Source organism: Drosophila melanogaster, chromosome 3L (genome assembly GCF_000001215.4).
Source record: "Drosophila melanogaster chromosome 3L".
Classification (NCBI taxonomy): domain Eukaryota; kingdom Metazoa; phylum Arthropoda; class Insecta; order Diptera; family Drosophilidae; genus Drosophila; species Drosophila melanogaster.
Genome location: NT_037436.4, coordinates 10,627,633 through 10,640,151, shown reverse-complemented (window position 1 = coordinate 10,640,151; position 12,519 = coordinate 10,627,633). Strand labels below are relative to the sequence as shown.

The 12,519-nt window shown below is 43.3% G+C and overlaps 8 protein-coding genes across 13 annotated transcripts; 4 read left to right on the top strand and 4 right to left on the bottom strand.

The window, feature by feature from the left end:
* Window positions 1-15: 15 nt before the first annotated feature.
* Window positions 16-412, bottom strand: CG18628 (uncharacterized protein). The gene is made up of 2 exons (NM_140144.3): window positions 296-412; window positions 16-232 (listed from the first exon to the last, which is right to left on the bottom strand). The coding sequence occupies exons 1-2, from the start codon at window positions 351-353 to the stop codon at window positions 99-101; spliced, it is 192 nt and encodes a 63-aa protein (NP_648401.1). The 5' UTR covers window positions 354-412; the 3' UTR covers window positions 16-98.
* Window positions 413-473: 61 nt separating this feature from the next.
* Window positions 474-2,006, bottom strand: Cnep1r2 (CTD nuclear envelope phosphatase 1 regulatory subunit 2). 2 transcript variants are annotated; one of them, NM_140143.3, is made up of 4 exons: window positions 1,827-2,006; window positions 1,658-1,729; window positions 1,452-1,598; window positions 474-937 (listed from the first exon to the last, which is right to left on the bottom strand). In NM_140143.3, exons 1-4 carry the CDS (start codon window positions 1,846-1,848, stop codon window positions 783-785), a joined length of 396 nt encoding a protein of 131 aa, NP_648400.1. In that variant the 5' UTR covers window positions 1,849-2,006; the 3' UTR covers window positions 474-782. The 2 variants fall into 2 exon arrangements, with proteins under 2 accessions (NP_648400.1, NP_729617.1); NM_168415.2 differs by having other exon boundaries at window positions 521-937; window positions 1,452-1,586.
* Window positions 2,007-2,021: 15 nt separating this feature from the next.
* Window positions 2,022-5,577, top strand: E(z) (Enhancer of zeste). 3 transcript variants are annotated; one of them, NM_079297.3, is made up of 8 exons: window positions 2,022-2,110; window positions 2,176-2,512; window positions 2,575-3,306; window positions 3,368-3,528; window positions 4,059-4,156; window positions 4,215-4,404; window positions 4,467-5,036; window positions 5,105-5,577. In NM_079297.3, exons 2-8 carry the CDS (start codon window positions 2,391-2,393, stop codon window positions 5,512-5,514), a joined length of 2,283 nt encoding a protein of 760 aa, NP_524021.2. In that variant the 5' UTR covers window positions 2,022-2,110; window positions 2,176-2,390; the 3' UTR covers window positions 5,515-5,577. The 3 variants fall into 3 exon arrangements, with proteins under 3 accessions (NP_524021.2, NP_001261682.1, NP_001137932.1); NM_001274753.1 differs by lacking the exon at window positions 2,022-2,110 and adding an exon at window positions 3,712-3,726 and having other exon boundaries at window positions 2,273-2,512; NM_001144460.3 differs by lacking the exon at window positions 2,022-2,110 and having other exon boundaries at window positions 2,273-2,512.
* CG34001 (uncharacterized protein) lies at window positions 5,540-9,073 on the bottom strand. Of its 2 annotated transcripts, none has more exons than NM_001038910.3 (3): window positions 8,957-9,073; window positions 5,954-6,077; window positions 5,540-5,885 (listed from the first exon to the last, which is right to left on the bottom strand). In NM_001038910.3, exons 1-3 carry the CDS (start codon window positions 8,974-8,976, stop codon window positions 5,580-5,582), a joined length of 450 nt encoding a protein of 149 aa, NP_001033999.2. In that variant the 5' UTR covers window positions 8,977-9,073; the 3' UTR covers window positions 5,540-5,579. The 2 variants fall into 2 exon arrangements, with proteins under 2 accessions (NP_001033999.2, NP_001261681.1); NM_001274752.1 differs by having other exon boundaries at window positions 5,540-5,855.
* hay (haywire) lies at window positions 6,183-9,073 on the bottom strand. 2 transcript variants are annotated; one of them, NM_079296.4, is made up of 4 exons: window positions 8,957-9,073; window positions 8,693-8,786; window positions 6,834-8,632; window positions 6,183-6,776 (listed from the first exon to the last, which is right to left on the bottom strand). In NM_079296.4, the coding sequence occupies exons 2-4, from the start codon at window positions 8,742-8,744 to the stop codon at window positions 6,231-6,233; spliced, it is 2,397 nt and encodes a 798-aa protein (NP_524020.2). In that variant the 5' UTR covers window positions 8,745-8,786; window positions 8,957-9,073; the 3' UTR covers window positions 6,183-6,230. The 2 variants fall into 2 exon arrangements, with proteins under 2 accessions (NP_524020.2, NP_001137931.1); NM_001144459.2 differs by lacking the exon at window positions 8,957-9,073 and having other exon boundaries at window positions 8,693-8,810.
* Window positions 9,074-9,216: 143 nt separating this feature from the next.
* On the top strand, window positions 9,217-10,118 carry CG42535 (uncharacterized protein). Its single transcript, NM_001169941.2, has 5 exons — window positions 9,217-9,449; window positions 9,511-9,594; window positions 9,652-9,799; window positions 9,857-9,937; window positions 9,991-10,118. The coding sequence occupies exons 1-5, from the start codon at window positions 9,261-9,263 to the stop codon at window positions 10,050-10,052; spliced, it is 564 nt and encodes a 187-aa protein (NP_001163412.1). The 5' UTR covers window positions 9,217-9,260; the 3' UTR covers window positions 10,053-10,118.
* On the top strand, window positions 10,083-11,069 carry CG42536 (uncharacterized protein). Its single transcript, NM_001169940.2, has 5 exons — window positions 10,083-10,287; window positions 10,351-10,434; window positions 10,493-10,640; window positions 10,694-10,792; window positions 10,843-11,069. Exons 1-5 carry the CDS (start codon window positions 10,156-10,158, stop codon window positions 10,932-10,934), a joined length of 555 nt encoding a protein of 184 aa, NP_001163411.1. The 5' UTR covers window positions 10,083-10,155; the 3' UTR covers window positions 10,935-11,069.
* Window positions 11,070-11,667: 598 nt separating this feature from the next.
* Window positions 11,668-12,472, top strand: CG14151 (uncharacterized protein). Its single transcript, NM_140142.2, has 3 exons — window positions 11,668-11,812; window positions 11,873-12,104; window positions 12,167-12,472. Exons 1-3 carry the CDS (start codon window positions 11,699-11,701, stop codon window positions 12,409-12,411), a joined length of 591 nt encoding a protein of 196 aa, NP_648399.2. The 5' UTR covers window positions 11,668-11,698; the 3' UTR covers window positions 12,412-12,472.
* Window positions 12,473-12,519: the final 47 nt, after the last annotated feature.

The window sequence follows — 12,519 nt, the reverse complement described above, 5'->3', positions numbered from 1 at the left end:
ACATTTATGTTCTTTGTTCAATATTGCTCTTTATTAAAAGTTAAAGGCGGTTTAAGATCGATGAAGTTGCCGTCACGCCTTGCTCCAAATGGAGATGTCTAGCCGCAGCAGGCGACGTCATCGTGCTTGTGCTGAGCCTGAACGTCCTCGGCGAAGTGAACGCTGCGGACCACCGGGTGGTGGTGATGGTCATCGCCAACCATGGGGGCCTCGTTGTTCAGTTGGGGAAGGGCTAGAATGTATGGGAAGCAGTTAAGTAGAGCTGTTGTCGAGCGTAACCCATTGCAATCCTTGCCAGAGGCCATGAAGAAGGCGAGGCCCAGGATGAGAGTGCACACGAGTAGGAACTTCATGGTAAAGCTGGTTTGTTGTACAGATGGCTTGCTTGCTTCTGATGCCTTGGAACTGCACAGACTCCCTATTTATACAGAATGCGGCTCGATAAAAACCGCTCCAAATATACAAAAACACTTGTCGTTGCACAATTTGCGAGCAACTCGTTAGTTATAGATGAATTGATATTGAAATGTCGCTTGGTGTATTTGGCAGCGATGGGTAACGCCATTAACGAAACACATAAAGCTTAACAATTGATTTCTTTTCTTTTTGTTTTTTTGTACAAAGGAGCTTCTATAATTAAACAAAATGTGTAGGGGAGAAATAAGAGGTACTTTAAAAATACGCTTACAAAGCGAGGGTGTCCGAATCAACATGTAGGAAAAAAGAAAAGGGTAAGGGAACTAGCAATTAACTAAATAAACGTCCTGGAAGCTGGCCGGTGCTCATGTACTGTTGTTGTTACTTTGCCGCGGCTTGAGTATCAGCTTCCCCGTGTCGTCACAGCTCATATTAAAGTCTCCCAGTACCATTCGCGTTCTCGATGTAATTATTTGCGGAGCTATGACTAGTTTCTGTATGCCCAGGATGAACAGGACGACTGCGGAGAGAAATGATAAGGTTTACAAAATCAGTAAGTCAGTTTCAAACCAAAAAAATTAGATTAGATTAAATGGAAGTGTTTGTTAGCTGAAAATTCTTAATCAGTTGGACTATCAATATTGATATATACAAATCGAATTTGATAAAGCGAAGAGCTTTGACAAGATTAAAGGCAACCTAATGTTGCTAAAATTTGGAGAATGTACTTATGTAGTTTGCATAGATGTGATAGATATAAGGAGTGTATTCTACTCAAAATAACAGTAGAAATACCTAAAAATTTGAAATTCTTGATTTTGATCCTTTCTTTTTACCGAGTAGCCTGAGATAACCTGATATATAGTATCGACTTGCTCTACGATATGATTATATGGATTTAAATAGCATGGTATGGCTTGGTATTAAAATTATTCTCCATACTAGGTAGAATATCCGAGGTTCAATGACCGCCGCTGTTGACTACAAAAAGTGACCTATGTACGGAGTACAGTAGTGGCTACACCGATTCTTACCCAATGTTAGGGTGGCGACTGTGAAGACGGGATGAATCCAGAGGGACTCCGTTAGCGGTACAACGGTGGTGCGCGGATCGCGTAGCCAGTACCAGGCGCTGATGGCGGTGCACATGGACATGGCGGAAAGGACAACTGCAAGAAGCTCTATGGTTATTACGGATTGTAATGCTCCCTGGTGTTCTCATTATACGGATGCAACTTACTGCGCCAGCGGAACGTCGAGGGACGGTACGATGAAACCACTTCGGTGAGGCGCCGCTCGAAGGCCTTGAGATCTGCAGAGGAGCGAGGAAAACAAACCCAGTTATGGTTGGTAAACATAGTCAGTGGCTTGCGCGTTTTCCGGCTCTCTTTTGCCGGCGAGTTACATACCTTCGCAGGCTGACGGTTCCATTGCAGCTATTTCCTCAAAGCTCGTGGCCGTCTTAATGCGATTAAATTTGTCCAGTTTAAATATTATTGTATTTATTATTATTATTTGATGAGGTTCTCATAGCTTTCTTTTCCTCTTTTTATGTTTTTGATGACATTCCACGTTTGAGAGCACTGATAACGGGCTGCGTTTCTCAACACTACACAAAGCAGGGTCGTACCAAAGAGGGGCTCTTTGTTTATTTCCTACTTTCAGTACAAAATGGTTGTATAGCTAATTTAAAGTGAGTATTATATTTATGTATTATTTATATTATATTTATATTATTTTAATACAAAAATATCATAGTTTTTATTATAATATAAATATAATTAATGGCTTACCGGACAAATTAAGTACCCACTAAATGGTCTTCTACATACACCCATGTGTCTAAGTTATTCTTCCTGCAGTACAACGGTCACACTGCGGCAGCTGTTGCAAAAAAAGGCGGATAATATTTGTAGCAAAATCAGTGTTTTTTATACGTAAAATCAACAAATATAAAGTCCCTCGAAGGCATTATGAATAGCACTAAAGTGCCGCCCGAGTGGAAGAGGCGTGTCAAGTCGGAGTACATCAAAATCAGGCAGCAGAAGCGCTACAAACGTGCCGACGAGATCAAGGAGGCGTGGATAAGAAACTGGTAAGCGCGGGAGAGATGGTGGATGTCTGGGAATCGAAAATCTATGTACACATATCCTCCAGGGACGAGCACAACCACAATGTACAGGATCTGTACTGCGAGTCGAAGGTTTGGCAGGCTAAACCCTACGATCCGCCGCATGTGGACTGTGTGAAGCGGGCGGAGGTGACTAGCTACAATGGCATTCCCAGCGGTCCGCAAAAGGTGCCCATTTGCGTGATCAACGCGGTCACTCCCATACCCACCATGTACACGTGGGCACCAACACAGCAGAACTTCATGGTGGAGGATGAGACGGTGCTGCACAATATACCCTATATGGGCGACGAGGTCCTCGATAAGGATGGCAAGTTCATAGAGGAACTGATCAAAAACTACGATGGCAAGGTTCACGGCGACAAGGATCCCTCGTTCATGGACGATGCCATCTTCGTAGAACTGGTGCACGCCCTTATGCGCTCCTACAGCAAGGAACTGGAGGAAGCCGCTCCGGGTACAGCGACTGCCATTAAAACAGAGACGTTGGCGAAATCAAAACAGGGCGAAGATGATGGGGTAGTTGATGTTGACGCAGATGGTGAATCTCCCATGAAGCTTGAGAAAACCGACAGCAAAGGGGATCTGACTGAAGTTGAGAAGAAGGAAACTGAAGAACCGCTGGAGACTGAAGATGCGGATGTTAAGCCCGATGTGGAAGAAGTCAAGGACAAGCTGCCCTTCCCTGCGCCCATTATTTTTCAGGCCATCAGCGCTAACTTTCCAGACAAGGGCACCGCGCAAGAGCTCAAAGAAAAGTATGTAATTTGATAACCAGGTTAGTAAATATCCCTTCTTACGGCTTTTTCTTTTTGCTAGGTACATTGAGCTTACGGAGCACCAGGATCCGGAGCGCCCACAGGAGTGCACACCCAACATTGACGGCATCAAGGCCGAGAGCGTTTCCCGGGAAAGGACTATGCACTCCTTTCACACGCTCTTCTGTCGTCGTTGCTTCAAATACGACTGCTTCCTGCACCGTAAGTTAAACGATGGGAACTGCTGCCAGCTGGGTTACCTAATGACTTTACGTTTTGTTTTTGCTTTTCTTTTCTTGTTTGGAAACAATATTATCTTACCAAAAAACACAAATCTGTACCATTTCTTAAACCCCCAAAAAAAAAAACGAAATTCCAAAATGTATTGAATTAATTGCAATTTAGGTCACCATGTGCAGGGTGAGTCGTTGTTGTAGTTGTTGTTTCGATAACCACACGCACACACTCTCATGCCGTTTGCCCGTCAACGCCTCCGCATCCTCATCTCGCTGTCTATGAATATAATTTTTATAATAACCCATATCGGTGGATAATTTGGCTATGTTTGTCATGTGTCTAAATTGACCCCTCGGTGTTGCTCACCTCATTTTCGTGTGGCTTTGGCTGGACCATTTCTCTCTATCTCTTCAAATGTAACCGATTACCCTCATGCTAATCCAAAAGCGTTTCATAGACATCAAGTGATTTTCGCCCGATTGAGTTATTCTAATCCCGCTGCTCTGTGTTCACAGGCTTGCAAGGACATGCGGGTCCCAATCTCCAGAAGCGTCGCTATCCGGAACTGAAGCCTTTCGCCGAACCTTGCAGCAACTCCTGCTACATGTTGATCGTAAGTTGGATGCACTTTATAAATTTAAATGGTATTTTAATTCTGTTATATGCTGCAGGATGGCATGAAGGAAAAGCTGGCGGCCGATAGCAAGACACCTCCCATTGATTCCTGCAATGAGGCCAGCTCCGAGGACAGTAATGACAGCAACAGTCAGTTTAGCAACAAGGACTTTAATCATGAGAATAGCAAGGATAATGGCCTGACTGTAAATAGCGCCGCTGTGGCTGAGATCAACTCCATTATGGGTCAGTTTTAAGTTAGCAGATTGGTTGGACCATGTGTTAAATATTTCACTTTTTCTCACCAGCTGGCATGATGAACATCACCAGTACGCAGTGCGTTTGGACAGGCGCTGACCAAGCACTTTATCGGGTCTTGCATAAAGTGTATTTAAAGAACTACTGCGCGATTGCGCACAACATGCTGACCAAGACCTGTCGTCAGGTGTACGAGTTTGCCCAGAAGGAGGATGCTGAGTTTAGCTTCGAGGATTTGCGACAGGACTTCACACCTCCGCGCAAGAAGAAGAAGAAGCAACGTCTGTGGTCGCTGCACTGTCGTAAGATTCAGCTAAAGAAGGACTCATCCTCGAATCACGTGTACAACTACACGCCCTGCGACCATCCCGGACATCCATGCGACATGAACTGCTCCTGCATTCAGACACAAAACTTCTGCGAAAAGTTCTGCAACTGCAGCAGCGATTGCCAGAATCGTTTCCCCGGCTGTCGCTGCAAGGCTCAGTGCAATACGAAGCAGTGTCCTTGCTATCTGGCAGTGCGCGAGTGTGATCCCGATCTGTGCCAGGCCTGCGGAGCGGATCAGTTTAAGCTGACCAAGATCACGTGCAAGAACGTGTGCGTGCAGCGAGGACTGCGTAAGAAACCTTCTTATATATCCATATTGGTCTTCGCCACTGTCAACTAATTTAATCTTCAATTGCAGACAAGCACCTGCTCATGGCTCCGTCTGACATCGCCGGCTGGGGCATCTTTCTTAAGGAGGGTGCGCAAAAGAATGAGTTCATTTCGGAATATTGTGGCGAGATCATATCCCAAGATGAAGCCGATCGCCGTGGCAAGGTTTACGACAAGTACATGTGCTCATTTCTTTTCAATCTGAACAACGATTTTGTTGTGGATGCCACTCGGAAGGGCAACAAGATTCGGTTTGCCAATCATTCCATTAATCCCAATTGCTATGCCAAGGTTATGATGGTCACCGGCGATCATCGCATCGGCATCTTTGCCAAGCGGGCCATTCAGCCCGGCGAAGAGCTATTCTTTGACTACAGATACGGACCCACGGAGCAGCTGAAGTTCGTGGGCATAGAGCGTGAAATGGAAATTGTTTGATAACGAGTCTACTTATGAAAATCGTATCATACAAATTGAATAAAACTATATTTTTGAAAACACACCTAAACGGATTTAGCTACATTGGCTATAATTGGTTTGGGTCGCGATTTGAAGATTAATTTTTTGGTGCAAACGGCGCGCACAGTGTACTCCGTTCTTTGGCGACTCTTGTGCTCCTGGGCGATCGTATGATCCAGCACTGTGCGCTCCGCTCCCGTGGTGGCGTTCAGCATACTGACATCCTGCGAGGCCATGCTCGTTTCTAGGAGTCGTTCTCCCTCATTGGTCTTGGACTTTTCCAGCACCGCAAATGGTTTATCCAACTTTTGTTCACGTCCCTGAAGAATGTGATGTCCAATGATGAGAATCTTATGATATAAGTAAAATCAGATTGTTTAAGAGCTGGTTAAATTATAACTTTACAATTACAACTCACAGGTTGGCCATATTTATTGTAGTAGAGATCGCCAATAAACTGGCCGTGCATATCCTGGTTGCTCCGCACCTCCAGGTCGCCTTGCAGCTCTATAATGGCCCAATCGCCTTTGCCAGCGTTTTGTCTAAAATAAAATCATGGGTTTGGGTTACTTCAGTGGTAAAGGTGCACTTAAAAGTGAATAATACAATATTGTAAGCCCAGTTTCCACGGAAAGTTTCTAAAGTTTGTTCAGAATTTTATTCATGCTTCACAGTGGTTTGTGCTTTTCTTAGGTCTATCCTCTGAATTTTTTGAAGAGCGGATGCACGCTGCCAATGTTCTTTTTACGATGTTCGTAGTAGATGGCATCATCTCCGCCAGACATGGAGCTCAGTCCGCCGACACGTCTGACGGCGCCGCCCGAGCCACTGGGACGGTAGCCCGGCTCGCCCGGCAGCTTCTCATCCTCGCAGTCCAAATCGGAAGCGGATAGGACCAACTGCAGCAGTTGTCCCTGCTCCTCCTGTGTGCCGTACATCAAATCCGAGTCCGTGTCCATGCCCTTGAGATGCGTGATAACCTTGTAGCTATAGCCCTGGTTGACCAAGAACCGCTGTCGCTTGCGGGAGTAGCTCATCTCCATGGTATCCTGCGAGACGAGTGTATAGAAGAAGGCGTTGTATTCCTCGGCAATGGCACCCTTCTTAGCACGCAGAATACGACCCAGACGCTGGGCCTCCTGACGACGAGAGCCGCCATGCGAAGAGATCTGGATAAGCACATTAGCCTCGGGCAAATCGAAACTGGTGTCTGCCACTTTGGACACGAAGATTGTATTAACCTGAAATAGGTATTGTTAAATAAATGTTCCCAAAATTCTTGAACAGTTGGCACTCACCTTGGAGTTAAACTTAAAGTTCTGGAGGATCTGGATACGTTCGTTCTGCGAGGTGGGACCATAGATGAAAGGCTTGTTCATCTTGATCGCATAGTGTTTTAGCGCAAACACATTATCTGAGAAGACGATTGTTTTGTCGCCTCGTTGCTCGTGATATTTAATAAGAAACTGGCAGCTGCGGAACTTGGAGGGATTCATCACATAGAGCAACATCTTTTTGGAGGTCTTGGTGGTCAGGTACTCGCGATAGAACTCCGGTGACATGGGACACCACACCTCGGCGCACTGCACGCGTGCAATATATCCCTTCTTTTGCAGCTCTAACCAGTTGGCCTCGTACAGTTTGGGTCCAATGAGGAAGTTGAGATCGGCAATCTTGTCATCTTCACGCAGTAGTGTGGCCGTCAATCCCAGCTTGCAATGAGATTGAACGATGGTCAGCACGCGACGGAACATTTTGGCTGGGATGGTGTGCACCTCGTCCAGCACCATGATGCCCCATTCCTGCTCCTGCAGCCAACGCATGGTCTGCTCTGCTTCCCATGATCTCTTCTGCGTGTGCGTTATCATAGAGTATGTGGTCACAAGAATTCCACAGCCCATGGGTTTGTCTTTTGCTTCAGAGGTGAATCTACAAATCATGCTGTCATCAGCTGTGGACCACATCTTAAACTGCTGCTTCCACTGCTCCACAGAAACACCACTGTTGCACAGAACTAGTGCCCTCTTTCGTACGGTGCAGCATGCTGTGACACCCACTAGGGATTTTCCTGCACCACAAGGAAGCACAATAACACCAGAGCGGGCTCTTCCATTGCCAAACATCTTGCGCAGACTCTTCTCCTGATATGGACGCAGAACGGCAGCGGGTTTGAGGTCAATATTAATGTCTGGATTGTTGGTATCGTTGCGGAAATCGTACTCCGCCAATAGAGGATGCTCTATCTCGATGCATCGTTTCTGAATCACTTCGATCTTCTCCTGGGCCACCTCAAACGACACGGTCTTCAGATTGGCCTCATCCTCGTCCTCCTCCTCTTTGTCGATCTTCTCGTAGAAGTCTGTGATATCTTCTGGCACTGCTGTGGTTCCATCAGCTCCTGCGGCTGCTGCAGGATCTGGTGTCGGCTTGTCCGTGGCTCCTGGCGGCAGTTTGGTCCCGAATTGAGTAATAGCCTTGCCGTCCAGGGTTCCCTGAATGAAATCCTCTCCCTCGCTGCGTATGAGGCGGCATTTCTGGATCACTGGATCCTTAAGTAACTTTTGCAGCACCTCAGGATGTGGTGACTCGATAAAGTACTTGTTATGCTTCAAGACCAGCTTGACCTTGCCATAGGATAGGGTGCAGAGTCGTATAAACTCAAGGATGCCTTCGGGAATGCTGGTCTTGCTCAATCTCTTCAAGTATTCCACAATGTCATGGGTTTGCAGTCCCACCGAAACGGCGGCATATAAACTGTATGCGGTAAGTTTGTACTCGTGAATGTGTTCGGGTCGGCAGACGGGCTCCGAAATGGCGATAAGAAAATCGTGGGCATGCTTATAGACGGGCGAGAATGATTCCAGGAAGACGTGACCATTGGGCGCAACCCAAAGTGGTCGATTTCCGTGATCCGGACGCAGTTGCATCTGCGACCGGTAATCCTTGGCGCCGTACTCATCCGTATTGATTTGCTCGTCATTGGTCTCCGCATTCTTGGACGCTGCACCCGGAATTCCTTCCGATTCTGTGGCATCCAAACTATCATTGTCGTCCACCAGTTGGGTGAAAGCCTCATCCTCGGCACGCCGCTTTTTGCCTGGGAATAGTTCTTAAATTACACCGAAGCTCATTGGTTTTCCATGTGCCCCACACTCACCGAACTTGTCACCACCGCTGCGATCCTTTCTCGATTTTTTCGGCGGTCCCATTTAAATAAAACACAAGCAAAAATTTCACAACAAATCCGAGAGCTCAAGAAATTAAACAAAGATATCGACGGAATTCGATAAATTTCAGTCAACTAAAGTAACACAGCACGTATGGCAACGTCGGCAGTTGAGTGCCTCGTAGAATGCTGTTTGTTTTCACATGTTTTTACCCTATGTAAATCGTTACTTTCACTGCATTTTAAGCTACTTACGTTTTTACTACAATGGGCATCCTGTTTTTGTATTTTGAAATGCAAATAGTTGGTAAATCACGTATAAACACAGACGAGCGCCTAAAGCCGCTTTCGTCTCTTTTGCAACACTGATTTATCGGTGGTCGATAACTATGAAGTACCACCTTGCCACCCTGCGTGGCGTCAGCTGTGTACGGTTTTAGAATCACTGGATATTCAAACTGAAATTCAAAAAATTTTTATCCACTGATTTCTCTATGCAATCCCACTTGCCTTGATCTAATGATCATTGGATGTGGAAAATTAACCTTGTGCCTTCACAATGGGCACCGAAAAGAAAAAACACCCGCCAAAAAAGAAGTCACAGGAGAAAAAAAAGAGCGGTCATAGCAAGTCGAAGCAGAATTCTTTGAATTCCAATCTGCCCAAGATATGTTTCGTCATAGCAATTTTCGATCTGCTGCATGCGTTATATTTTACAGTTCAAGCAATGATTCTTCTGGTTAAACAGGTAGCTATTGTTTAATTAAAACACAAAATTCTTAATAATCATTAAATTAAACCAATAATAGTTCAGCGCGTTTGCTATGTTGGCGCTTTTGGGTGTCATTTTTTGGGTTATAATGGTCATCCTGTTGATGGTTGGCCTTTATAAGGTGAGTTTGAATTTATTTATTTAGTGGTATTAATTCCTAAAATTATAAACACATTAGCGCAAGCCAGTTTTCGTAAGGTATTGGCTTATATTTTCCATAGTCGGCTTTATAACCGATATTCTATTTCTACTTTGGGGCATTGCGACCTCAATAACTGTGGACTGGGACCGTCTTAATGAGTTTTCAATAATTTTCCTTGGAATATGTAAGTGATATTTAAATTTAAAATCAAATACAATTCTAATGTTAAGTATAATTTTAGTTGTTGAAAGCGCCTGCATATATTTCATACATCGGTACTATCAGATTATGGATGAATCGAAAAAGAAGAGGACCCTATGTTGTAAGATAGCTTTAAACTAATATTACATTTTACTACTAATCGATTTTATATAGGTGGCGGAAAAAACGAAAAGAAAAAGTCTAAAAGCCCAAAAAAGAAGAAAGGCAAAAAATAAGATCTTTCAACTTTAGTTGGCTTTGTATTTCCGTACTAAAAAAATATATATTTATTAGATTGTTTCAAACATTTGTGTATCGAATAAATTTATTTCTTACAAAATGTCTATTGAATCGGGAGAGCTAAAGTTGCCTACGGATAATCTCCTAAGGACATGCTTTGTTATTGGCGCTTTTGAACTGGTGCGTTCATTGTATTTTTCATTTAGTTCAGTTTCACTCATGGTCTTGCACGTAAGTATTGTATTTGAAAAGAACGTTCTTTAACATTTTTAGCCATTTATTGTTTTGCATTAGACGAATTGGTATACCATAATGGCCTTTCTAAGTACAATAGCTTGGATTGCGACCGTTGGTGGACTGTTTGTTGGTTTATTGACAGTAAGAATTAAAAAAATTTACCAACTATATACATATTTAACTGTTTCGTATTAATTAGAGTCGACCAACTCTGCTCGTATTTTGGTTACTGTTCACTGCCTTTGCAACTGCTACGGATATTATTTATTTAATATGGAATGTTACTTCATCTCCTATTTTCGACGCAGAACATTTAAAGCGCTGGACCATTTCATATTTGGGAATCTGTATGTTTTTAATTTAATAGCATTCTTAGACATTGAATTATAAATCTTTGCAGTTTACGAGGTCACTTGCTTATACTTGGTATTCAGATACTTTAGGAGATTATATTCCTACGTCCTTTTGGAGGGTGATAATTATGATACGACTACTAAAGGTGAATAGCTTAAGCACAGATTTATACGATATACTATACATAAATTTCAGATAGAAAAACAGAAGATTACAGAGATAATGAGACTCAAACCCAATCTCCAAGTTCAAAATACAGGACTTCTGGAAGATCTTCTAAAGGATAAAATGCCAGTTTGGACAAAAACAGCAAAAAGCTTGATTAATAATGATCATTTATGTTCGTTTCATTATGTTCAATGTCCACACACGGTTCAAAATCCCTTTGGAGTTACTAAAATAAATTAAAAATGGTTTTCTTCATGTGTTATTTGGATTTCTATTTACGGGAAATCAATTCCCGACCCCCCATAAGCAATGATAATAATTGACTTATACAGTTTTCCATCTATTTTCCGATGCCTGCGAGGACGATAGGTGGTCACGTTGCCATCGAGGGACCAGGAAAAAGGACAATTCAATCTCCAGGACCTGCTGACAAAACAAATGCCATAAATGAGGAACGAAGTTCGCCAGCAAAAAGCAGTTCACATTGGTTTAGAATGTTTTGGGAATACACTTGGCAGCTATTTTTAGAGCTCAGTATTTGAATGAAGAGATTATAAATGCATGTAATTTAGATGTATAAATTAAAACGGAAATTACAAAAAAATTCATGAAACTAAATATAATTCGCAGGAACATTGAACTTGGCATATATTGAAAACTTCTGTAGTGTATTGTACTTTTGGCCACTGAGTCTCCCTACATTCCCACGCTTGAATACCACTGTGCTGTGTCCATGAATGTTGGCAATCAAACGGCTTTGATTAACAGGCCGCCAAGACCCGAGTAACCCCCTTCTCCAATCGCCAAGTACGTGCTTATCATCATTATAGCTTTGATTTAGTAGACAACATTGCCAGTGATGTGATGAATCTTAGCCTGGGCGATGGGGTCAAATTCTGATGGATATTTAGTGCCCTGTGCCTATTGCATCGCCTTGCTGGACTTCATATCCGCCCTGCTATTCGCAATTATCTCAGGAGTGGTATTTGCCAGGCATGTAAGACAATTAGGCCACAGTCCTTTCAGGGAAATTGTGGCTCAATTTTGGTATTTGCAGGGTCATTGGACCGCCTTGGTTGCACTGATCTTCACCATTTTCTGGATGGTTATAATCATAGTTTTGATGGCGGGTATCTATAGGCGAAAACTGGGACTGGTACGATTCTGGTTGGTGTTCACCTGCTTGGGAATACTTCTAGATGGATTTATACTGCTCTACGGCCTGACCTTGGCCATATCTGTGAACTGGGAAGGTGTCAAAATCACAGTGCTGCCCTTCGTAGGACTGGGTAGGTCTAAATAATAATTAGCGTATTTAATTTACTGAATATATAATTGAATTTCCTTTTAGCCGTGGAAATGACTTTTGTCTATATCATATACCTACTTTATCTGGATATGATTGATTACAGTGCAACAGAAACGCCTCCCGATGAGAAGTATAGAGAAAGGAGTGGCTGTGATGTGAAATACGCTGAGGAAGAGGAAAAGCCACTGGATCGCAAGGATCTGAAACGGATGGAAAAACAAGCCAAGGAGCGTATGAAAAAAGATAAAGCCGTTCTCAAAAAACTTCAGAAACAAATGCGAAAGTGAAGGTATTAAGTGTTTAAAGTATTGATTTTTATATTTTTAAAATAAACATGAAATTGAATGCATTGATTTGAACTTTTCTTTTTGTCTGAGACAAGCTCTTTAACTTTT

Bases quoted from the DNA above. Each gene is read 5' to 3' on its own strand.
- CG18628 (NM_140144.3), bottom strand. From the start codon at position 353: ATGAAGTTCCTACTCGTGTGCACTCTCATCCTGGGCCTCGCCTTCTTC. The intron at 233-295 runs GCAAGGATTGCA...CATACATTCTAG, and splicing joins CGCCTTCTTCATGGCCTCTG to CCCTTCCCCAACTGAACAAC.
- Cnep1r2 (NM_140143.3), bottom strand. From the start codon at position 1,848: ATGGAACCGTCAGCCTGCGAAG. The intron at 1,730-1,826 runs GTATGTAACTCG...GCTCCTCTGCAG, and splicing joins GGAACCGTCAGCCTGCGAAG to ATCTCAAGGCCTTCGAGCGG. The intron at 938-1,451 runs GTAAGAATCGGT...TTCTCTCCGCAG, and splicing joins AGTCGCCACCCTAACATTGG to TCGTCCTGTTCATCCTGGGC.
- hay (NM_079296.4), bottom strand. From the start codon at position 8,744: ATGGGACCGCCGAAAAAATCGAGAAAGGATCGCAGCGGTGGTGACAAG. The intron at 8,633-8,692 runs GTGAGTGTGGGG...AACTATTCCCAG, and splicing joins CAGCGGTGGTGACAAGTTCG to GCAAAAAGCGGCGTGCCGAG. The intron at 6,777-6,833 runs GTGAGTGCCAAC...TACCTATTTCAG, and splicing joins ACTTTAAGTTTAACTCCAAG to GTTAATACAATCTTCGTGTC.
- CG34001 (NM_001038910.3), bottom strand. From the start codon at position 8,976: ATGCCCATTGTAGTAAAAAC. The intron at 6,078-8,956 runs GTAAGTAGCTTA...ATTTTATTTTAG, and splicing joins ATGCCCATTGTAGTAAAAAC to ACAAAACGCTGGCAAAGGCG. The intron at 5,886-5,953 runs GTGAGTTGTAAT...TTATATCATAAG, and splicing joins ACAATAAATATGGCCAACCT to ATTCTCATCATTGGACATCA.
- CG42535 (NM_001169941.2), top strand. From the start codon at position 9,261: ATGGGCACCGAAAAGAAAAAACACCCGCCAAAAAAGAAGTCACAGGAG. The intron at 9,595-9,651 runs GTGAGTTTGAAT...TAAACACATTAG, and splicing joins TGATGGTTGGCCTTTATAAG to CGCAAGCCAGTTTTCGTAAG. The intron at 9,938-9,990 runs GTAAGATAGCTT...GATTTTATATAG, and splicing joins AAAGAAGAGGACCCTATGTT to GTGGCGGAAAAAACGAAAAG.
- CG42536 (NM_001169940.2), top strand. From the start codon at position 10,156: ATGTCTATTGAATCGGGAGAGCTAAAGTTGCCTACGGATAATCTCCTA. The intron at 10,641-10,693 runs GTATGTTTTTAA...AAATCTTTGCAG, and splicing joins CATTTCATATTTGGGAATCT to TTTACGAGGTCACTTGCTTA. The intron at 10,793-10,842 runs GTGAATAGCTTA...CATAAATTTCAG, and splicing joins TTATGATACGACTACTAAAG to ATAGAAAAACAGAAGATTAC.
- CG14151 (NM_140142.2), top strand. From the start codon at position 11,699: ATGGGGTCAAATTCTGATGGATATTTAGTGCCCTGTGCCTATTGCATC. The intron at 11,813-11,872 runs GTAAGACAATTA...TGGTATTTGCAG, and splicing joins GAGTGGTATTTGCCAGGCAT to GGTCATTGGACCGCCTTGGT. The intron at 12,105-12,166 runs GTAGGTCTAAAT...ATTTCCTTTTAG, and splicing joins GCTGCCCTTCGTAGGACTGG to CCGTGGAAATGACTTTTGTC.